A 24,784-nucleotide genomic window follows, 5' to 3' on the forward strand; every position below is an offset into this window, starting at 1 on the left:
TCCTTCCTCTTGCCTATCTTGGTGTTAGTAGCTGTGGGAGAGTAAATGAATTGTTGAACTTTTAATTTACATTCTAACTCCAAAGGTTAATCTCTTTCATCATTCAGTTTTTTGGAATTAAATCTTTTTTCCTTCCCACCAGTTCAAATGAAATATGTTAAAATTTCTTTTTTTTTTTTATATTATCTTTTTATTTTTTATTTTTATTTTTTTTTCTAATTTTATTTTATTTTTAATCTTTACATAATTGTATTAGTTTTGCCAAATATCAAAATGAATCCGCCACAGGTATACATATGTTCCCCATCCCGAACCCTCCTCCCTCCTCCCTCCCCATACCAACCCTCTGGGCCGTCCAGTGCACCAGCCCCAAGCATCCAGCATTGTGCATCGAACCTGGACTGGCAACTCGTTTCCTACATGATATTTTACATGTTTCAATGCCATTCTCCCAAATCTTCCCACCCTCTCCCTCTCCCACAGAGTCCATAAGACTGTTCTATACATCAGTGTCTCTTTTGCTGTCTCGTATACAGAGTTATTGTTACCATCTTTCTAAATTCCATATATATGCGTTAGTATACTGTATTTATGTTTTTCCTTCTGGCTTACTTCACTCTGTATAATAGGCTCCAGTTTCATCCACCTCATTAGAACTGATTCAAATGTATAAAAAGAGGTAGTTTTTACTGTCAAGTTTAAATGTGAAAAACAAAGCCTGTCTGCAGCATGTATTTCTTTACCATCATTCTTTTAAATTATAAGTCAAAATTAAGGAATTTACATTCTGACTCAAACATAAAACACTGAAAGCCAAAAACAATTAACATTGTGCACTGAAACCTGTATAATATCATGTATGAAATGAGTCGCCAGTCCAGGTTCGATGCACGGTACTGGATGCTTGGGGCTGGTGCACTGGGACGACCCAGAGGGAGGGTAGGGGAGGGAGGAGGGAGGAGGGTTCAGGATGGGGAACGCGGGTATACCTGTGGCGGATTCATTTCGATATTTGGCAAAACTAATACAATATTGTAAAGTTTAAAAATAAAATAAAATTTAAAAAAAAAAAGCAAAACACACACACACAAAAAAACCCAATTAACATGACATTTTTACAAAGAGCAATGTCTGAAAATAATTGGCAGGGGAAAAAACATATATTCCAAATATAACACTTGGATTAAATGATAAATCTATTATTCTAAGTCCTATTTGCAGTCACCAAAGTGAAATATGGCACTGAAATTACAAAATAAATACTCCGCAAGAGAAAATTCTGATTCCCTTTGATCTTAGAAGAGGTCATCTCATGCTCCAAGTGAGCCGTTTAGAAATCTCCCCTTGCTATTTATTTGTATGGGGTATCTGATTGTACAACACACCTAGAACCACTGTATAAAATTTTAAAAACCTATATTTCAATGGTAAAATATAAAATTTTATTATCAGGAATTATTTTCTTTGCATTGATGATTTAGTACAGTTATTTATACTCTCAGTTTCTTCTAATAGGTTTCTATTTTCCAATAAATCCATACATATTACTTTAATTCCTTATATCCAAGATCTTTAAACAGGAATGGACACTAAATCTATCCTATTTATAAATTCTGATGATATATAGATAATATATATTTAATTGTTCATTTACAAGATATATAATATAAAAAAACTTGTAAAATTATCCATTTCAACATATTAAAAAAAATTTATCCACTGTGGCATTTATATTAGCAACTAGAAAGTCTGAAAATATCAAATATTTTATTTTAATTTTTTTAAGTTAAATGTTACCATTTAAAATGCCCTAAGATAAACTTACTTAGATTTCTTTATCAAAGTATAAAATATTAATAGCATTTAACTTTAACACCAAAAAATAATGAATGTCATGGTTGGTGTAGTATTAAAAGACTTGATGTGTTCCCCTAATATGACTGTAGGTACATTTTTCTGTTCCATTTTTCCTCTCCTACACAAAATTATTCCATGCCAAATCCCTTAAATTCCTTTTGAAGTTTAAAATTAATTCCCACGGTTACTCTTCCATAATCCCTCATCTTTAAGAAAATTCAAAATATGCCTATAGTTTTTGAGAAATCAGATGAAATCCCAAATATCCTATTGAGTGTGTGCTATGCTTTTAAAAAGAAAAAACACACACTCATTCTCTGAAAAGCTATCCATCAAGGAGTCTATGTAATTAATATTAATACAAACAAGGTAACAATTTGCTTTAAGTGTCCATTCATAATGTTAAATCAGTGTTAAATTATAAAGAACTTCCATAGAAATACACAAGATATATGCATTGATCCTAAATGAAATTATTAGCAGTTCTACTATACTTAATGGCAAAGAATTCTTAATAATGAGGCACTTGATGTGTTATCAAGAAAATATTATAACATGTTACTAATAAAGCACCTATATATTTTTCAATCTGGAAGAAGAAAGTTTAAAGAAGATGATGTTTTATCTAACCTTTTAAATATAGTGTTTCCTGTACAGAGTTGTCAAAGGTTTTGCTCTTTTATAAGCCTGTCTTGCCCTTACCATCAGAAGTCCATAAGAACAGATGCTGGAATAATTAAAAACCTATCACTATAGACTCTTCCATCACATTACAGACTAGGAAAATGAAGGCAGTTTATGGGTGTCCTTGTCTCACTTTATCCACCTCTTCATGGTTGACATGTAAGCTTTAATGTGCATCCTTGCACCTCTCCTCCGGCAGGAAGCCTGTCTCTGGGGATCACTTGCAGAAAATAGGACATTGAGTCCATAATTAAAGTAATCTCTTTCCAGGCAGATGCTGCAGTTGGCTCTGTTATCATATATTACAAAAGGCATCTTGAGGGTTATAAAATGTGCAGCAAATAGCTTTGGAGATGAGAAACAGCAATTTTTCATCTAATTTTGATCCATAGACATGTAAGCACTGCATTGCTACTTTTTGGTTTTGAGCCAAATAACTATTATGGTGCTGAGAGGAGTCAGGCAGTAACCAAAATTAAAGAATACTTTAGCTTTTATCCTCAAAGTGAGAAAAGCCCTTTTGTAACCATCTTTGCACTTAGCAAATAAGGATGCCATCTCAAATCTGAGCATTAATGCCTGCAGGCAGATTTAGAAGAAAGGCTTATGTAGCTTAGCTTTACAGCCATATTTTCAATATATTTGCTTACGTTAAAACCAGGGGTTGATTAAGGAACCAACTCCTTGCAACTACAGTGTACATTTTTAATTAGAAGCATTTCTACTGTTTATCTTTCGCACAATATTTTAGGGCATTGCTCTTTGAAATATATGTCAGCCCAGATAACTGGTATGTTCATATTATTCATAATCCCTTCTCTAAATACCAGTAGTGGAGACAAATGGAAGAGATTTGACTAACACATTTTTGTTTCCAGCTTAGGACTTGCCAATGTGGATAAACAAAACCTGATCTCAGTATTGTGAGGTGCTAAATGGAGATGGAAATAATTTTGTTCAATATTTCTCAGTGGTAAATATGACAATTTCTCAAAATGAACTGCTTCAATTTTTAAAAGATGATCTAAGAATTCCAGAAAATATGTGGTTTAAATATTTTTATTTCCTCAAACTATTTTTTTTTAATTTAACAGCAAAGTTTTATGTAGACTTGTGACTTTAAATTTAAAATGTTGCAACATAAACCCAGATGTCACGAGTGCATGCATGGAAGTTTAAATAACATAGAAGAAACTCTTAATTTTCTAACACAGTCTTCTGGTACCTTTACGCATTAAGGTATGTTTTTCATTCGTATATTCATGCATTTGCTCATCCATCCAACAAATATTTTTTAGAGAAATTTTTGTTCAAATAATTTTATAATAGTACTTCAATTCAAACATTAATATTAGAAAATATGTTATCAGTATTTGCCAGCTCAAAGGCAATTTTCAATTTTGCATATTTCTTTCACTCTGTGTTTATGCATGTTATTTTGTTTTTAAGTAATTATTTTATCCCTGCTGTTGTTGTTCAGTCACTAAGTTGTGTCCAACTGTTTGCAACCCCATACTAGCACACCAGGCTTCCCTGTCCTTCACTATCTCCTGGAGTTTGCTCAAACTCATGTCCTTTAAGTCAGTGATACCATTCAACCATCTCATCCTGTCACCCTCTTTTCCTTCTGCCTTCAATCTTTCCCAGCATGAGCATCTTTTCCAATGAGTTGGCTCTTTCCATTAGGTAGCCAAAGTACTGGAACTTCAGTTTCAGCATCAGTCCTTCCAATGAATATTTAGGGTTGATTTCCTTTAGGATTGACTGGTTTGATCTCCTTGCAGTCCAAGGGACTCTCAAGAGTCTTCTCTCCAACACTACAATTTGAAAGCATCAGTTCTTTGGCGCTCAGCCTTCTTTATGATCCAACTCTCACATTCATACACAACTACTGGAAAAACCATAGTTTTGACTAGATAGACTTTTGTCAGCAAAGTGATGTCTGCATTTTTATTACACTGTCTAGATTTGTCATAGCTTTTCTATCAAGGAGCAAGTGTCTTTTAATTTCCTGGCTGCAGTCACCATCTGCAGTGATTCTAAAGCCCAAGAAAATAAAATCTGCTACCGTTTCTACTTTTTCCCATCTACTTGCCATGAAGTGAAGGGACCGGATGCCATGATCTAAGTTTTTTGAATGTTGCGTTTTAAGCTAGATTTTTCAATCTCCTCTTTTATCCATAGTATTATTAATTTTATTGTTTGGTCTGATATTAACATAGTGACACCGGTAAATTAACTATACTTCAAAAAATATAGTGATACCAACTCTCTTTTGGCTAACATTTTCCTGGGGACTTCCCTGGTGGTCCAGTAGCTACTTCATGCTCCCAATGCAGGAGGTTTGGGTTCAATCCCTGGTCAGGGAATTAGAGTCCACATGTTGCAAACAAGAGTTTGCACGCTGTAACTAAAAGATCTCAAAAGCTGCATTAAAGATTCCAATTGCTACAATGAAGATCAAAGATTCCACATGCCACAACTAAGACCCAGCAAAACCAAATGAATAAATAAATAAAAATATTTTAAAAAATTTCCTGGTATGTCATTTTCCCCACTATTTGCTTTTAATGTGTCTGTGCCATTACGTTTAGGTTTCTCTCTTGGAAGCAGTATATTGCTGGATTTTTGAAATTGCATTCTGAAAGTTACAGCGTCTTAATTGGTGAATTTAATGTTTACATTTATTGTGAATATATGTGTATGTGTTTCTGTATACACACACACACACACATATACTTGCATATTTATAGTATATCACATTTTATATTCCTATGCTTTTTATACTTGCCTTCCCCCTTTCTTTTGGTCAGTACAGTTCAGTCACTCAGTTGTGTATGACTCTTTGCAACCCCTGCAGCATGCCCAGCTTCCCTGTCCATTACCAACTCCCAGAGCTGTCAAACTCATGTCCATCGACTCAGTGATGCCATCCAACCATCTCATCCTCTGTTGTTCCCTTCTCCTCCCACCTTCAATCTTTCCCAGCATCAGGGTCTTTCCCAATGAGTCAGCTCTTTGCATCAGGTGGCCAAAGTATTGGAGCTTCGGTTTCAGCATCAGTCTTTCCAAAGAATGTTCAGGACTGATTTAGGACTGACTGGTTGGATCTGCTGTCCAAGGGACTCTTAAGAGTCTTCTCCAACACCACAGTTCAAAAGAATCAATTATTTGATGCTCAGCTTTCTTTATGGTCCAACTCTCACATCCATATATGACTACTAGAAAAACCATAGCTTTGACTAGATGGACCTTTGTCAGCAAAGCAATGTCTCTGCTTTTTAATATGCTGTCTAGGTTGGTCATGGTTTTTCTTCCAAGGAGCAAGCATCTTATAATTTGATGGCTGCAGTCACCATCTGCAGTGATTCTGGAGTCCCCCAAAATAAAATCTGTCACTGTTTCCATTGTTTCCCCATCGATCTGCCATGAAGTGATGGGACTGGATGCCATGATCTAAGTTTTTTGAAGGCTGAGTTTTAAGCCAACTTTTTTCACTCTTCTGTTTCACTTTCATCAAGAGGCTCTTTGGTCCTTCGCTTTCTGCCATAGGTTGGTGTCATCTGCATATATGATGTTATTGATATTCCTCCCAGAAATCTTGATTCCAGCCTGAGCTTCATCCAGCCTGGCATTTTGCATGACGTACTCTGCAGGTAAGTTAAATAAGCAGAGTGACAATATACAGCCTTGATGTACTCCTTTCCCAATCTGGAATCAGTCCATTGTTCCATGTCTGGTTCTAACGTGTTTCTTGATCTGTATACAGGTTTCTCAGGTGGCAGGTAAGGTGGTCTGATATTTCCATCTCTTCATGAATTTTCCACAGTTTGTTGTGATCCACACAGTCAAAGGCTTTAGTGTAGTCAATAAAGCAGATGTTTTTCTGGAACTCCCTTGATTTTTCTAAGATCCACTGGATTCTTGGCAATTTGATCTCTGGTTCCTGTCCCTTTTCTAAATCTAGCCTCAAACATCTGGCGGTTTTCAGTTCTTATATCACTGAAGTTTCACTTGGAAAATTTTGAGCATTACTTTGCTAGCATGTGAGATGAGTGCAATTGTGCAATAGTTTGAACATTCTTTGGCATTGCCTGTCTTTGGGATTGGAATTAAAACTGACCTTTTCCAGTCTTGTGGCCATTGCTGAGTATTCCAAATTTTCTGGCATATTGAGTGTAGCACTTTAACAGCATCATCTTTTAGGATTTGAAATAGTTCAACTGGAATTCCATCACCTCCACTAGCCTTGGTGGATCAAATTTTATTTCATTCTTTCCTCATCCCATCATTTTGGAAGTTATGCACTTATTTCTGATCTATACATTTATGTTTTCAAAAATCATTCTTGACTAAGCCTATAATCTTCTTCCAGAACAACTGGAGGACGTTAGAAAATTTTAATACTGATTTTTCTTATACATTGATGTTGCTTAGTATTTTGGCTATTCTTTGTCTTTAAATTCTATCCTAAAATAATTATTGGTTTATAGCATACTTATACATTTACTTGTATCCTCAACATTAATTTAGAATTTCTAACATTCTTACTAATAATTATTGCATTATACCATAATTTCATGCATCCTACATTTTCTGAGTTTGTTTTCTTTTTTTCTAGAGTACATTCCTTAAAAACTTGCTTTAAAATTATCTGTGTGGGAAAAACAATTAAAACTTGTATTTTTTTTTAAATGTCTTTGTTTTCACAATGACTGATACTTCATCAAGGTATAGAATTCTGGGAAGACTATTATTTTTTTCCTTCCCCACTTTGAAGATGCTGTTTCATTGTCACCTATTGTTGTTTATGAGAAAAGCACTGCTAGACTAAATTACAGGTTATCTGCCTTTTCTTTTTGGTTGTCTTTGAGATTTTCTATGTCTTTGACCTTCTGAAGGTTCACTATGATCTATATCAGTGCTAATTTATTTTACTTATTTTGATTAAATAAAAAAGACTCCTGTCTTCCTTAATTCCAGAAAATTCTACTCCATGATCTCTTGAAATACGCCTGTTTTCATTTTTTTCTATTTTCCCTTCTAAAGCTTCTACAAGATGTCAATTTCTTAACTCGGTGTTCCATACCAAGAGAATAATGTAAAACTAGACTTCTCACATGCTGAGAGTTTTTGTTTCTCATAAGTGACTTATTTTTACCAAAGGCTTCAGTCAAATAACAAGCTTCTTTGCTGTCTTCCTAGGCAGGGCTGAATAATACTTTGAAGATCTAAGCTTCATGCAGCAAGCCCAGGTCCTGATCTCTGTCCTCCCCTATATCATGGCTGTTCCTACAGGTGCCACTCAGAATTCTAGGCCTAGGACCTAAACCCAGATTTAAAATACCCATAGGCTACCAAAATGTCAGTTCCTACTTTCTGATCCAGTTTTGATAGCTCCCATTTTCCCCTGAACTATGTGGTCGGTTTTTTTCTCTTTCAAACAAGTTTTTATATATTTTAATCATTTTAGTCAAAGTTTCTATGCGATTTTAGTGGAAGAAGTTTTTACTATGCCAACTCAGGCTTCCATGATGCCAGAAGTCCTCTGAAAACACAATTTTAATGTGTTTGAAATAATTTTTTATGCTTTTGTCACTTAATATTCTAGGCATCTTCCAAGTTATTATACTGTCTTTCATAATTACTATTAATATTTTAAAAGTGATATAGAGTGGTATACAGGATGGTAGTTAAAAAGACATGTTTTAGATCAAAACCAACCTGTCTCTGAGCTCCTTGAGCTCTTCCTTCAGTAGGTGGTTCGAAGAGAGGAATTTAGTATTTTGCCTGGTACACAGGTGCTCAACAAATGGAAGTTGCTATTTTGACTACTACTATCATTATCACCTGGAAAAGGAAATGGCAACCCACTCCAGTACTCTTGCCTGGAAAATCCCATGGACAGAGAAGCTGGTAAGTCATAGTCCATGGAGTCACAGAGTCAGACATGACTGAGTGACTTCACTTTCTTTCTTTCTTTCTTATCATTATCACCATCATCATCACATGGTATTCCAAATTTCATTATCACTCACTTTCCTATTAATGATGATTAGCCTTTCATATCAGTTAACTTTAAATATTAGGCACATGGTAGTAAATTTTCATGGCACAAGGGTGTACTTGAAAAGACCCAGAACTTGAAACATGTGGCAGGGGATGGGGGAGGAAATGAGGGATTGGCAGGGTCAAAGCAGGGGCTGAGGCTCAGAAGTGGGGACAGGGGGAGCCCAGGGTAGCCAAAGAGCAGCTCTGAGTCCTGCGCACTGTGTGGGAAGGGAGCCAGAGGGAATCCTCACCTGTCACACTTGGCCTACCACTGCCCATAAAGTTAAGGCCCATAGTAATTGGTACACTGACAAACAAAATTAAAATGAAGAGTTTGGTAATCAGTTTTTTACATAGAACTTCCCTACTTGTCCAGGTTAGCAGTTCTGATAATTCAAGTTCACAAAACAACTCCAAAATCAATGTCCTTTGAAGTATATGGTTATTTACATTCTGTAAATGTTAAGGTAACATTAGAGGAAAAAATAATTCATTTAATCCTCTAAATCAGTACTGCACACAGGACTTTCTATAATAATGTAAATATGCTAGGTGTTCTGTCCAATAGTTGCTAGACATTTATGGCTAATGAGAACTTGAAATGTGGCTAGTGCAAATGAAGAACTGATTAGTTTTATTTGACTTTAATCATTTAAATTTAAATAATCACATATAGCTACCATGTTAGAAAGTACGAAATAAATTTTTGAATATGTGTGTGTATATATGCATATGTATATATATGTATATATGCTATACCCATGTGTGCATATATATACACACACACATATACACAATACAGATATCTGTATATAAATATACACACACAGTATGTCCAAATAAGTCAGAGAGGACAAGTTCTTCAAAAAAATTTTTATCTGGAAGAAGAAATCAAAATTTTATTTCATATTTGTAATAATGTCTTAATATTTAAAGATCTTAAAGCAGAATTAAGCAAAATCCTTTTGCTAGTATGTATTAATTCAGTGATTATGTTGGCAAACTGTGGAGTTGCTGCCGCCATGAGAAAAGTTTATTTACCTGTTTCCCAGACATTTTTGTCATCACTATTATTGACTGTGTAGTGAGTTTAAAGAAAAAGAAGTTAATTTCACATTTTTGGCTTCTAAAACTGGTTCCACTGAATTCTACTAACAGAGAAATAACTCAAATCTCTGCCCACATCTCATTAGAAAATTTCTATCAGATATGGAGGACTGCTGATAACTGTAATATGTAAAGCTTTTTAGATTTACTGATTTGGGTCCTTCTGTTTTCACAAGAGTTACGTGTGTTTTCAAGTAAGAAGTGCAAAGTAGAGTAGTAATCCCATCTAAACCACAAGGCCTTGTAATAAGGAGCATTTCAGTTTGATCCCTTGGTGGGGAAGATCCCCTGGAGAAGGGAAAGGCTACCCACTCCAGTATTCTGGCCTAGAGAATTCCATGGACTATATAGTCCATGAGGTCCACAAAGAGTCGGACATGACTGAGCGACTATCTCTTTCACTTTCAAGGATTCCAAACCTTAGTCCATTTACTTAAGTGCCCTCCACAAGTTACAATTACATTACAGGAATGGAAAGGAAGAAGAAAAGGATGGGTTTGCTATAGAGTTTTAAGACTTAACATTAGGAAAAAACTAATATTTCTACAAAAAAAGAAAAAAAATAAAAAAATCACCAACAACTATTTACTGTGGGATAGAATTTCATAGTGCAGGTCCATCTTTGGACCTGAGTTAAAAATACTTCATTTCTGAAGTAGACAATTTTTCTCACTATAAAGCAGTTCTACTTCTCTTAAGGTTCTGATGCAAAGAAAAGTGTCACACTAAGATTCCGGTAGCTTTGCCTAATATAACTAGTGCCATTTACACGGTGGCTTTTTACAAGAAGGAGACACAGGAAAGGATAAAGGAGACAGGAAAAATTAAAGCGAATAGTTTTACCTTTTGAATATCTGTATTTAAAAAAAATTCTGTGTAATTACTGTAATAAAAATAATTTCTTACACCTTCCTGGTGATTAATGAAAATATTTTATCTCAAGATTTTACCATACTCCTTAAAACTAAGGATTAAATCCCCAGGAAGCATCTTGACCTCATTTGACAAAATGTTGATAAATAAGAACACACATTAGTCCCTGAACTTTGACTATCTCCTTGTCCAAGGCTAATTGGCTATTTAACTTTGATGAAAAACAGGCCTGTGAGGAAATGAGAAGTATCAGTTAGGCTTCTAGCCTACTTACTTTTAAGTGCAGATTTTTTTTTTTTCAATGCTATCATTCAAAGGTATGTTTTTGAAATAACTGTCTCAAGTTGGGGAATGTCTGTTTTAAAAAAAAAGAAAACTGGATCAACAGGAAAAAAACTAACAGACTTGTAACTTAGGAAACAGATGAAATTCCTCCCTAGTAAAATAGCATATCTGGTTTTATCAAACAGTGTGGATACAATCATTTTGGCCTTACATTAGAAGTAATTTATTTTTGCAGTAAGCTATGTATGCATGCGTGTGTGCATGCTCAGTCGTGTCTGACTCTTTGCAACTCTATGGACTGGAGCCCACCAGACTCCTCCATCCATGGGATTCTCCAGGCAAGAATACTTGAGTGGGTTGCCATATCCTTCTCCAGTGGATCTTCCTGAACCAGTGATCTAACCCACGTCTCCTGCATCTTCTGCACTGCAGGCAGATTCTTCACCCATTGAGCCACCTGGGAAGCCCAAGCTATATATAACCAAGACCTAAACAAACACTTCTCCAAAGAAGACATATAGACAGCCAACAAACACATGAAAAGATGCTCAACATTGCTCATTATTAGAGAAATGCAAATCAAAACTATGAGATATCACTTCACACTTGTTAGAATAGCCATCACCAAAAATCTGCAAACAACAAATTCTGGAGAGGATGTGGAAAAAAGGGAACCCTCTTGCACTACTGGTGGGAATGTAAATTGATACAGCCACATTGGACAACAGCATGCAGATTTCTTAAACAAACTAGGAATAAAACTACCATGTGACCCAGCAATCTCACTACTGGCCATAAACCGTGAGAAAACCATAATTCAAAAAGATACACGTCCCCTATCGTTTACTGCAGTACTATTTACAACAGCCAGGACATGGAAGCAACTTAGATGTCCATCAATAGATGAATGGATAAAAAAGCTGTGATACATATATACAACGGAATATTACTCGTCCATATAAAGGAATGAATGTGAGTCAGTCAAACTGAGGTAGATGAACCTAGAACCTAGAACCGAGTGAAGTAATTCAGAGAGAGAAAAACAAATATTATATATTAACACATATATATAGAATCTAGAAAAATGATACTGGTGAACCTATGTGCATGGCAGGAATAGACACACAGATGTAGGGGATGGACTTGTTGACACAGCAGGGGAAAGAGAGTGTGGGATGAATTGAGGGAGTAGCATTGACATATATACACTATAGTGTGCAAGTTAGATAGATAGTGGGAAGCTGCTATATGACCCAGGGAGCCCAGCCTGGTGCTCTGTGATGACCTAGAGGGGTGGATTTGGGGAGTGAGAGGGAGGACCTAGAGGGGTGGTATGTGGGGGTGGGAGGGAGGCTCCTGAGGAAAGGGAGATACACACATACACACACACACTTATGGCTGATGTGTGCTGTTGTCAGCAGAAACCAATGCAACTTTGTAAAGCAATTATCTTCCAGTTTAAAAAAAATTTTAATACAAAGTAAAATAAAATCTGTATATATCAACTGTTACTGTCCTTATCTATAGATATGGATCAATCAGCCAGTCAGTCAGTTCAGTCACTCAGTCATGTCCGACTCTTTGCAACCCCATGAATCACAGCACTCCAGGCCTCCCTGTCCACCACTATCTCCCGGAGTTCACTCAAACTCACGTCCATCGAGTCAGTGATGCCATCCAGCCATCTCACCCTCTGTCGTCCCCTTTTCCTCCTGCCCCCAATCCCTCCCAGCATCAGAGTCTTGGCAATGAGTCAACTCTTCGCATGAGGTATGAATGCACTCCCCATAAATGTACCTGTGGGGGAGTTCCTGATCTTATTTCAAACATTTAAGTAACAAGGCAAACATCTCCAATGTTTTCTTCTGATCAATGGAAATAAATGGGCAACCATACTATCTTTCATGAGGTATCCTCCAGACAGACTAGAATGGCTCTCATCAAAAATTAAAGGCACCAGAGATATACGCTAGGCAGAATTTCAAATCTCTGCATCTGTATCACTTTGAGTATGTTCAGTGTTCAGAAAGTTCTAATGTCTTAAATTTTTTTTAATGATTTTTTTGTCTTCTTGTTTAGTGTACTTTTAAGGTCCCTCTAGGAGAATCTTCCTTTAAAATATCAAATGCTCAAATATGGTCCACCTCTGTACTTCTTTGGGCCCTTGAGTTCAATTCTTTGTTGTTGCTTCAGTATCTTAAATAGAACACTGCTTGCTTTATACTGTTCTCAGTATAAAGTTTGCTGTTTGCAGCAAGTTCATTTAAGGTTAAATCAGCACTAATTTAGACACAAATCTGATCTTCTTTTATGTTCCATTTTTATTCTAATATTATGCTAGCATCTGTCCAAGCAGTTAAATCTAATGGTGTTCAATTTTGCCTTTAATTCACACATTCTCTCCCTATATGTGATTCCCCTTGTGACAATGGATGGGATACAATCAGCATCCAATGAATGAACCTATAACACGCATATCAAGATCAGGCCCATTTTTGACATATTAATCAGCCACATTTCAGAAGTTTAAATCAGTGCTTGTCTAATATTTCATTAAAAACTCTAGTTTTCATCATATCAATACCATAGGCATTTTATCATATAAAACAGGTTAAGTGATGATTTTAGAGGAAAATGTAGTAAAGTGGCAAAAATCACTTGCTTGAAACTGGATTGTCTTCTGAATCCAGGTTGTGTCAGTCACTGAGTTATGTTATGTAAGTTATCTAACATCTCTGTACTTCAATCTGCATGCATGCTAAGTCACTTCAGTCATGTCCAACTCTGTGCGACTCTATTTTCTCTAGCCTGTCAGGTTTCTCTATCCATGGGATTCTCCAGGCAAGAATACTGGAGTTGGTTGCCATGTTTTCCTCTAGGGGATCTTCCCAACTCAGGGATCCAACCAACGTTGCCTGCATCTCCTACATTACAGGCGGATTCTTTACCACTGAGCCACCAGGGAAGGCCTGTACTTTAATCTACTCATCTGTAAACTGAGATAATAATAGCATCTACTTTACAGAATTACTGTGAGGATATAATGGATTAAAGGACATAAACTACTTAGAATAGTGACTGGTATGTTGTAAATTTTCAAAAATATTAGTTAATTTTGCAGTTGTTATTTTACAACTCTATTTCCTTGTTAGTTTCTAACTGTTAAGAGTTGCATGCCCTGGAGATTTCTTTCTTTCCTTTCATCCTTTCTTTCCTCCTTCCCTTGTCCTTTTTTCTACCTTTTCACCTCCACCTTCCCCGCCTTAACCTCCTTCTTCCTTCTCCTCCTCCCTCTTTCTATACCACCTCCTCACCCTTGGAAAAAAATTTTAAACTTACATCTAAAAACTTTGGATAAGTTTGAACTTACTAGTCACTAAAGATTAACCAAATACAAAAGTGAAGACAAACTGTATTATTGTAAGATCTGCACACTAAGCAGATCTCTGGATAAAATTATCATTTAAGATGTAAATGTTATCAACTGGTGTCATAAAACTAAGGACAGAATAATTTTAGTTACTGATCCCTTTGATATATTTGTACCAGTACAGCTAGCAACTTTATCCTCAGGCCATTCTCTTCTCTCTGTCTCTCACTTGATTATTTTTAATGAGAAAGGCAGTAAAAACACAGTATAAATGATTATGTTGCTAAGTGGTTTATCAATAAAACATGGCTTATTCAGACAGAGTGCCACTTACTCTTTTCTGGTAATGGCACACACAGCATGTTATATAATGGTTTGGTATTTCAGTTCAAATAGTCCATAGTTCTTACTATGAGATTCTTTGAAAAAGGATTCAAATAGATAATTGGGTTTTAAAACCACAGAGTTTGGACCATACACCAGCAATACTAATATGAGGTTGCAGAATTGGGTGCAGTGTCAATTCAACTGCCAGCTTTAGAGAGACCACAAACATAGTAAATGATAAATATTAGTTGCTGGATATCTTCAAATCCAAGACCATCAATCATAATGTGTGTGTGTGTGCTCAGTTGCTCAATTGTGTTTGACTCTTTGCAATGCCATGGACTGTAGCCTGCCAGGTTCCTCTGTCCATGGATTTTCCAGGCAAGAATACTGGAGGGAGTTTCCATTTTCTTCTCCAGAGGATACTCCCAACACAGGGATCAAATCCATGTGGATTCTTTACTACTGAGCCACCAGGAAAGGTGTAAGAAGCAACTTAAGAGATTTCAAAATGTAAAGAAAAAAAAAGTCTGTATTTTAGAATAAGTGAAATATCTCATTATTAGCTATTAAGAAATATTTACTGACTAAATATTTTGTAATAACCTATAAGGGAAGAGGATCTAAAAAGGAATATATATATGCATGTACGTGCATATATATATAAATTACTGTGCATACACTTGAAACTAACATGACACTATAAGTCAACTATACCTCAAGAAATGAAATAAAATAAAAAATAAAGCAAGAAAAAACTTATCGAGGGCCTTCCATTGTCTATAGTTTGGTATTAAGAACTATTAGTTACATAAAAATACCTAATGCAGTCCCTGATCTTGGAGGATTTCAAGCCCAGTTATAAAAGAAAACACACATGTGAAAAATTAAATGACATGAATGAACAAACTAAGAGAAACTAAAGAGTCTCTTGATGAAAGTGAAAGAAGAGAGTGAAAAAAGCTGGCTTAATACTCAACATTCAAAAAACTGAGATCATGGGATACCGTCCATCACTTCATGGCAAATAGATGGGGAAAAAATGAAAAAGGTGACAGACTATTTTCTTTGGCTCCAAAATCACTGTGGACAGAAAAGCCATGAAATTAAAAGACACTTGCTCCTTGGAAGAAAAGCTATGACAAACCTAGATAGCATATTAAAAGGTAGAAATATCACTTTGCCAACTAGGTCCATCTAGTCAAAGCTATGTTTTTTCCACTAGTCATATATAGATGTAAGAGCTGGACCATAAAGAAAGCTGAGAGCCAAAGAATTAATGTTTTCCAACTGTGGTGCTGGAGAACACTATTGAGAGTCACTTGGACAGCAAGGAGATCAAATCAGTCAATCCTAAAGGAAGTCAGTCCTGAATATTCACTGGAAGGACTGATACTGAAGCTGAAGCTCCAATACTTGGGTCACCTGATGTGAAGAGATGACTCACTGGAAAAGACCCTGATGCTGGGAAAGATTGAGGGCAGGAGGAGAAGGAGGAGAAAGAGGATGAGATGGTTGGATAGCATCACTGACTCAATGGACATGAGTTTGAGCAAACTCCAGGAAATAGTGAAGCACAGGGAAGCCTGGCGTGCTGCAGTCCATGGGGCTGCAAAGAGTCAGACATGACTGAGCAACTGAACAACAATAACAACAGTGAATTAACTAATGATATGAAAACCTCATACAAAGTACATTACAAAAGCATGTAAGTATGGTTGAAGTTTAATTTACTAAAAGTAATTTTCCCTATCTTAAAAAGTAAAAGCTTTAATTTTGGGGGTTAGTCAGAAAATACAGAATCAAAGTATATTTATGTTTCAAATGCCATAGGATTTTGTGGGTTTTTTTCTGTGTGTGTGTAACGTTTAAATTAATATTGAACACTAGAAATCTTCTTCAAGTATTGCTGGCCACATACTAATTACAGATACTGATCCTTACATATAGCTCTACTCAACATGTAATAGATACTACAGTAAGAAACAAAGGTAAGAAATTGTAAGACTTTAGCTCAGAAAATTTCAAATGAATTGTTCAGTAGTTCATGTTTAATCTTCAGTTTCCCTACACTCTCTCACAAACTAATTAGGAAAAGAGATCAATAAAAACATCTTGCCCACACAGGTGGCAGCTACGTTATGTAACATTCAACATAGTCATTGCTTACAATAAGCATAGACTTAAACATTTACTAAGAAAGTTGAAAGGTGCAAAGTGCATCATCAAAATTTTATTAGGAAATATAAGTGAGGGTATGTAAACTTCTTTGTAATCAGTAAAAATTACCTATTACCAAATTGTATTTTTTTTTTTTTTACCAAATGCTAATAAAATATTGTTTGGAGCTGACATGCAATACATTATTTCTAAGAGAATACAATTTGATATCCCAGGAACAGTGATGCCACAAGCCATTAAATATCATTTTAAAACAGATTAAATTAAAAACTGTATCTATTTGTAAATATGCAGTTCTGTACAGCTGGCACAGATTTACTTTGTGTTTTTTTTTTTTTAAAGTAATTCTTGTTTTAAATGAAGAGCTTATGAATAGCAAGAATTTAAATTATCCTAATAAGTGCCAACATGAGTAATACAAAGTGTGCCAAAAAACAGTCAGAGGTTACTATTAAACTAAAGAAATAGACAACATTGTACAACAGATACAATGTTGGCACTCCATATCCCTGGATTTTTCCCTGGATACACAAACCATAGATATAGAGGGTCCACTCTACCATGCTGTTTAATATAAGGGACTTGAGAACATGTGGAAGGTCCTAGAATAACCCCTTCCCCAGTCTCCTAGGATGCAGAATTCAAAGGATATTTTCTGTGATTCCTATGTATATAAGTCCTTGAACCAACTGAGGAGGAATCATGAAGAAATAAGAATTTGTCCTTTTCCAATCTAATCTAATAGAAAAAGCAAGAATTTAAATCAAATATAAGTAAATAGTAAAATATAGTCAGCATTATAACAGAGTTGGGCTTCCCAGGTGGCATTAATAGTAAAGAACCCACCTGCTAATGCAGGAGACGTAAGAGACGTAAGTTCAATACCTGGGTCAGAAAGATCCCCTGGGAAAGGGCATGGCAACCCACTCCAGTATTCTTGCCAAGAGAATCACATGGACAGAGGAGCCTGGCTCGTTATGGTCCATAGAGTCGCAAAGAGTCAGACATGACTGAAGTGACTTAGTACACACGAATAACAGAGTTATAAGCAAAATGTGACAATACACATCAATTATGTTGCTGATATCTCAGAAAGCTTTATAGAAGATTTTTACTTAAGAATGAATGGCAGCTTGAAGAATGAGTAAGAATTTAACAACTGAATTTGAGAGAATACGCATTCCAAGCTAAGGGAAAAGCATGGAGAAAGAGAAAAGTCAGGGAATGTTTAGGGAATTGTGGGATATGCTGCCAATTTGTGACCATCAGGAGGCAGAGGTAATGGGAGACAAGAAAGGAGTTGATAAACTGCAAGATTTGAAAGTGCCCTCAAACCCACTCCAAAAAGCTGGCCTTTAGAAGAAAGTCTTAGGCTATCCAAGTTTTGAGCAATCACACTTTGTTGTGCCTTAGGAAGATTAACTGTGAGATGGACTGGATGAGAAATAGGCTGGAGGTAAAACAGTTAGGAAGCTACTGCAAGCACCTTAGCAAGAGGCACTGGAAAGAAAGGGTTCAAGGGTGAAAAACTTTCTGAGGGAGAAAATGATGGGATTAAATGTCAACCAGCCGGGTAGAGGAATCTGATGTTTCCAGCCTGAGTAACCCAGAGGATAGGCAGAGAAAATATATAATCAGTGATGTGACATACACCCTTGATAATGAACTGTATTTTATTAAGGGAGAAGAAAAGGCAGTGGTAAATTTTGGAGTATTCAGGTTTTACAGGATCTGGCTGTCTGAGGAGAAGGCTGGCATAGAACAGTATTCAAGATGAATTCCAGTCCTGTTTCACCTGACTGCCCATAGAATAGCTGTTTCAGAACTTATTCCATTGGCCTACTCATCTTTTAAACAAATATTTAGGTAGTGCTTCCAGTGTGTGCAGGAACTGTATTAGATAACTGGATGTCCTACTCCTGCCTCATGTGTGTGTGTGTGTGTGTGTGTGTGTTAGTTGCTCAGTCAGGTCCGACTCTTTGTGACTCCATGGACTGTAGCCCACCAGGCTCCTCTGTCCATGGAATTCTCCAGACAAGAATAATACTGGAGTGGGTTGCCATTTCCTTCTCCAGAGGATCTCCCCAACCCAGGGATTGAACCTGGGTCTCCTGCATTGCAGGCAGACACTTTACCATTTGAGCTACTAGAGAAGCCTATGCATGCCTGTCTATTACTTGTAGAAAAACTTTAGCCTCCCAGGCCTTCCCCAAAGTGCCAAAGCATAAATTTAATCAGAGAAGAAAATGCAGAAACAAAGGAAAACAGTCAAGCAAGAAAAATAATAATAGTTTAGCTATTAAACAAATTCAAGGACCTTGAGTTCCTCCTCAAGAGCTTCAGGTAATATTTTGAGCTACTTTGCAGATATTGAAACCCCTACCAGGTAGAAGTTAACTGTATGCTGCCACAGGCATCTTGACTCCAGACTGGTTGGAACCAGAAGGTTGATTATACTGACTTCTGATTGCCTTACCATCAACCAATTGAAAGAATGTCTATGAACTGATCACACACCCTGCAACCTTCTCCCTCATCCTGTCTTTAAAAACCTAATCACTGGGGAGTTCAAATCTCTTGAGCACTAGCCACATGGACTCCTTCCTTGGTGCCTTGTGATAAACATTGTACTTCCTTTCACCACAAGATGCTGTCCACTGATTGATTTTACTGTACACAGGCGGGTAGATCCAAGTTTGGTTTGATAATACATTTGCCTTCTGTACCAGTCACAGACACTTTGAGTACTTACATGAAATTCACACAGCCTGTACCAGCAGGTGGAGCAATCCAGACGAAGCTGAGGTTGGTTGTGGGCAGATGACTCACATGAGAGGCTACTACACTGCACATAAACTGGTTACCAAATTGGTGGTCAGACATGATACCTGACAAACAGAAAGGAAAGGGTGTTGTTATAAAAACAACAAAACAAAGTCCTTCATATGATGGCATAACAATATTTTCTGTTTTTTTTTTTTATGTTAACATTCAACATGCTGTCTGGCTTCCCTATTAAGTTGTGCGGTTTTCTATTTTCTATTGTCAGAAGGAAATTAATCCTTTAAAACATTATTGTTAAGGAGCAATCTACTAAATTAATTGTTATAATATTTGCTTAATTTTGATTTTGTTGATTGGTCTTTCCCCATCACCAAAGACCACCAGGACCACACCTGCAAGTGAAACAAGGTCGGACTTATTAGAAGTGTTTGCAGCAAGGGTCACCAAATACTATTGAGAATCTGGAGGTATCTCAGTAGGAGGATGTTAGCAGGAGCTTGTTAAAATATTTGGGTTTGTGTTAGATTATTTCCTGATTATAGTACTGAAAGTCCTGCATCCTGGGAACCCCCTCAGTCTTGTTGGGGAGGTTCCAGGGAAAGGTGGTTTTGATTCCAATCTTGGTACTATCAGAAAGTAGGAGCAATTTTATCACTGAGTATCTTAATTTTTATCTATGAGACATGAGGAATAGAGAAGAGCTGCAGTTGAGGTTGATAACAGCAGCAGCGATCACATTAGCATGGCGAGGGAATGTTGGTCATGCTTTTGGTTTGTACTGTGTTCTTGCTTTTGTGTATGTTCAGGCATGATTAAAAATTAGTCTTATTTTTGTCTCAAACCACATCTACTCTGTCTCAGAGTAGATAACCTATGAAACTACTCATTTTCAACACGAGATCATCATGGCATAGCTGAGTACCAGGTCAGCTCCCAGCTGAATTGTCAGGAGATGCTTTTTCTCCTTTGTAATAAAATGATCTTCTCATGTTTACCTCAGATATAAAATATTAATAGGTAACTCAACACTAAGAAAATGAACTTGATTTTTAAAAACAGGCAAACAAGTTATACAGATGGCAGGTAGGCATATGAAAAGATATTCAATATCATATGTCATTAGAGAATTACAAATTAAGACAATGAGATGCTACTACACACCTAGTATTTGACCAAAGTCCAAAATAATGACAGTCCTAAATGCTAGTGAGGATATGGAGCTACAGGAATTCTTTTTTCTTTTTTTTTACATAATTAGGATATTTATTAAAGTGACAAAATTCCTTTAAGAAAGAGAAAAATCTTCAGATTACAATAATCCTTGTTCTTATTTGGTATTTATTTATTTAGTAAATATTTATTGAGGATCTTTAAGTTTTTTTTATTTTATTTTTAAACTTTACATAATTGTATTAGTTTTGCCAAATATCAAAATGAATCCGCTACAGGTATACATGTTATTCATTGCCAGTGAGAATACAAAATGGTATAGCCACTTTGGAATTTGGCATTTTCTTACAAATATAGACACAGTTTGGCATTTTCTTACAAATATAGACATACTCTAACCATATAATCCAGAAAGCACACTCCTTGGTATTCACCCAAATACACTGGAAATTGATGTCCACTCAGAAACCTGCACATGGATGTATATAGCAGTTTTATTCATAACTGTCAAAACTGGGAAGCAACCAAGACATCCTTTAGTAAGTGAATGGGTAAATAAAGTGTGATACATACAAACAACAGAATATTATTCAGAGCTGAAAGGAAATGAGCTATCAAGCCATGAAAAAACATGAATAAGTGTTGTGCTGTCCTGTGCTGTGCTAAGTCACTTCAGTTGTGTCCAACTCTTTGCAATCCTATGGACTATAGCCCGCCAGGTTCCTCTATCCATGGGATTCTCCAGGCAAGAATACTGGAGTGCATTGCCAGGCCCTTCTCAAATAAAAAAGTAAATATTAAATGAAAGAAGCCAATATGAAAGAACTACATGCTGTATGATTCCAACCATGTGACATTTTGGAAAAGGCAAAATTACAGAGAATGTGGTTGCTAGGGGTTGGGAGGGAAGATGGGAGATATGAATAAGCAGAGCACAGAGAAATTTAGGCCAGTGAAACTATTCCATATAATAATACAATGGTGAATACACGACACCAAAAATGAAACCTAGTGTAAAGTATGGACTTTGAGTGACAATGATGGGTCAGTGCAGGTTGACCTGTTATAACAAAGATACCACTGCGGTGCAAGACAGCCAGAAGGTTGGAGGAGGGTGGTGTATGGAAAATCTATGTACCTTTTACTCAATTTTCCTGTGACCTAAAGCTGCTCTAAAAATAAAGTTTATAAATAAAAAACATTGCCATGAGTAGACAGTCGAAAATTTAATAAAATTGGCTTTGTGAACTTGGGTAAATGGCTTCTCTCTGAGATAGTTTTCTAGTCTATAAAATGAAAACACCATGTCTACTCCATCCTAAAGTTATTTGGAGAATTAAATTACCCAATACATATGGAAGCATCTGGTACAGTACTTCCATGTTTGAACAGGTGCCCTACCTACATGCCATCACAACAGTCCATACATCACTCCATCATACTCTTGACTACCTCTACAGAGAGTCTATGAGGGACTATGTCTTTAATCTTTGTATTTCAAGCAACTATCACAATGTATGACACACTTCAGATACTCAAGAAATATTTTCTAAATATAAAACAAATACTATAAGAATAAAAGACAATATAAATTATATATATGTTATATCAACTAATGAAACAGAATCTTCTAGAATAGCAAGTTGTTCAGAATAGGTCATACTGGCCAAAGAAATAGTATATATTTTGACATATCCTAATAATGCTCTTTTTTCTCATTCATATATATACATATATATATTTATATATGTATATATTTGAATATATATTTTTATATATTGAATATATATTTACATTTATATATACATATATAAATTTACATTATACATGTAATTTAAATATACATATATGTATATATAAATGTAAATTTATATATGTATATATGCGCATGTATATTTATACATATTGAATATATATATTTACATTTATATATATACATATATAAATATAAATTTAAGCTGTATCTTGCAACAAAAGGATGAAAGTCACCAAGTCAGAGAAACCACAAGGTTAGAGAAGATGTCAGACTTCCAGGGAAATCATAGAGTGCTGAAGGAGACTCAGTAGCTGTGTCTAAGGAATTGCCATGTCTCTCTGGTCAGGCATAAAGCAGGGATCCAGTGTATGGGAAATGACACATCTGCAAGAGTCAGCTTGGCCAGAAAGGAAAAGCAAAAGTTACAGCTGCAATTATGTGGGAAGGGAAATGAATCAAACAAAATAAGGTTTCAGGGTCTCAGAACCTTGGTAACAGGATTCATATTCAAATACCTCCTCACTCCTCAAAGCTCCTCTGAGAAAGTGAGTCAATGTCTAGACTGCATATTATTTGAAAGAATTTTATAAGGTAGATATAGAATTGCAATTGCCTCATGCCCTGCCGTGGGTAAATACTCCATAGGATAACATTCTTGCAATCCAACCATCCAGCACAGCAGTTCTCCAACTTGGCTACACAGCAGAATCACCTGAAGAGATAGAATAAATACCAGTTCCCAGACATTCTGAGTGAGTCAGCAAAGAAAATAATATTTACAGAATCCCTGTGTTGCATCAAATGTTGGGTTAGACCATATTTAGCTACAAAGAAGAAATACAGGAGGACATTGTCCCGACCTTGAAATGACTTCAGGTGAGAAGAAAGAACTAGAATAAACTAATATTCTAAATAAAACAACTAGAAAATAAGCAAGCACTAACTGGGTGCTATTTGTGAAAAACACAAAACAGAAGAGAAAGAGTGATTAATGTGGACAACTATAAGAACAACTAATGCTTCTTGAGCACTTACTATGGCCTGACACTGTTCTAAGCAGTTAATGAACTTGTTTAAGGCTTTTAAACAATCCTACGCAGTAAGAGCTGTTATTTTCTCCATTTTACCCATTAGGAAAATAAGATAATGGAGGTAAAAACTCGACTATAGTTTATATAGCAATGGTAGTACAGCCTGGATGCAAACCAGAATCCTTGCTGCACAGTCAGAAATGACTGTTAACAACAAGGTCCTATTGCAGAGCATGGGGAACTGTACTCAATATCTTGTAGTAAACCATGATAGAAAAAGTAAAAAGAAATGGCTCTGTTGAAGAGTTGAATTTTGAGGGAAAAGCTAAGATTTCCCGTATTTGTTTATACACATGAGGCAGCAGAGGATAAGCACAAGACTGTACCCTTAGCTCTGTCACCGCTGCTGCATGACCTTGGTCAGGGTGCTCCCTCTCAAGCTTCAGTTCCAGTGACTATAAACTGCTGATCCATGATCACTAAGACTCCTTTCAGTTCCTTAGCTCTCTGGGTACAATTTAAATGAACAGAAGAAAAATAGGAGGACAGCTCACAAAGGCAGATATAACGGGCAGAGGTAGGCACATAATGAGACCCAGGAGAAGGAGAGAAGTCAATGTCAGCTTGCAGCGTTCTGTGAAACACAATTTACTGCATCCGCCATAGTGATCTTTTTAATGGCTTTCATGTCATGAAAGACATATATCATCTAAGTAATAAATGTGATTTGGAAGCCTACTCTTGGGTAACTTTAATTTGAATTTGATAATGAATTTAAAGGTATGATGGTGTTTTCCTCTGCTGCATGCTGGATAATAGGATATATACATTGAATTTTAAAATTACTTGAAAAAGAGAAAATCAGATATATGATAAAAGAATTTAATTACACTGTGAATCTCAGGGAGGTATATACACATAAAATATATATGTGTATAATGTAGTTACAATCAATGTTTTATTTTCATTGTTGTGGCTATGTGCAAACTTTCATACAAAATTGTTTTCTGTGGAATTCTTTTGCAAGAGAATTGGACCATGAGAGAAAGAAAGCAATTCAGGAAGTATGGCTCTCTTGGGAAGTATGGCTCTCTTGGTCTAACTTTGGACAAAAAAGTAAAGTATATCTTTCAAACTGTGAGTCTCTATGAGATTGATAACTGTCTTGACAGATTTTAAGGCACTGATATTACAGATATATTTTCCTTATCATGGACACACATATGAATATTCACATAGTTATGATTTCCGTATCAAGAAATAATCAATATAAGTTTATAAAACAACTATTCATTTGACAAAGTATGA

The 24,784-nt window shown here is 36.0% G+C and overlaps 1 protein-coding gene across 1 annotated transcript in view; it reads right to left on the reverse strand.

Moving 5' to 3' along the window:
* Window positions 1-24,784, reverse strand: part of LOC104990283 (reelin) — a 531,703-nt gene that overhangs the window by 349,472 nt on the left and 157,447 nt on the right. The window contains exon 3 of the mRNA XM_010842284.1: window positions 19,488-19,623. Coding sequence (XP_010840586.1) covers window positions 19,488-19,623 — 136 coding nt within the window. The remainder of the gene's footprint in view (window positions 1-19,487; window positions 19,624-24,784) is intronic.

This window comes from Bison bison, unplaced genomic scaffold (genome assembly GCF_000754665.1).
Source record: "Bison bison bison isolate TAMUID 2011002044 unplaced genomic scaffold, Bison_UMD1.0 scf7180017864175, whole genome shotgun sequence".
Classification (NCBI taxonomy): Eukaryota; Metazoa; Chordata; class Mammalia; order Artiodactyla; family Bovidae; genus Bison; species Bison bison.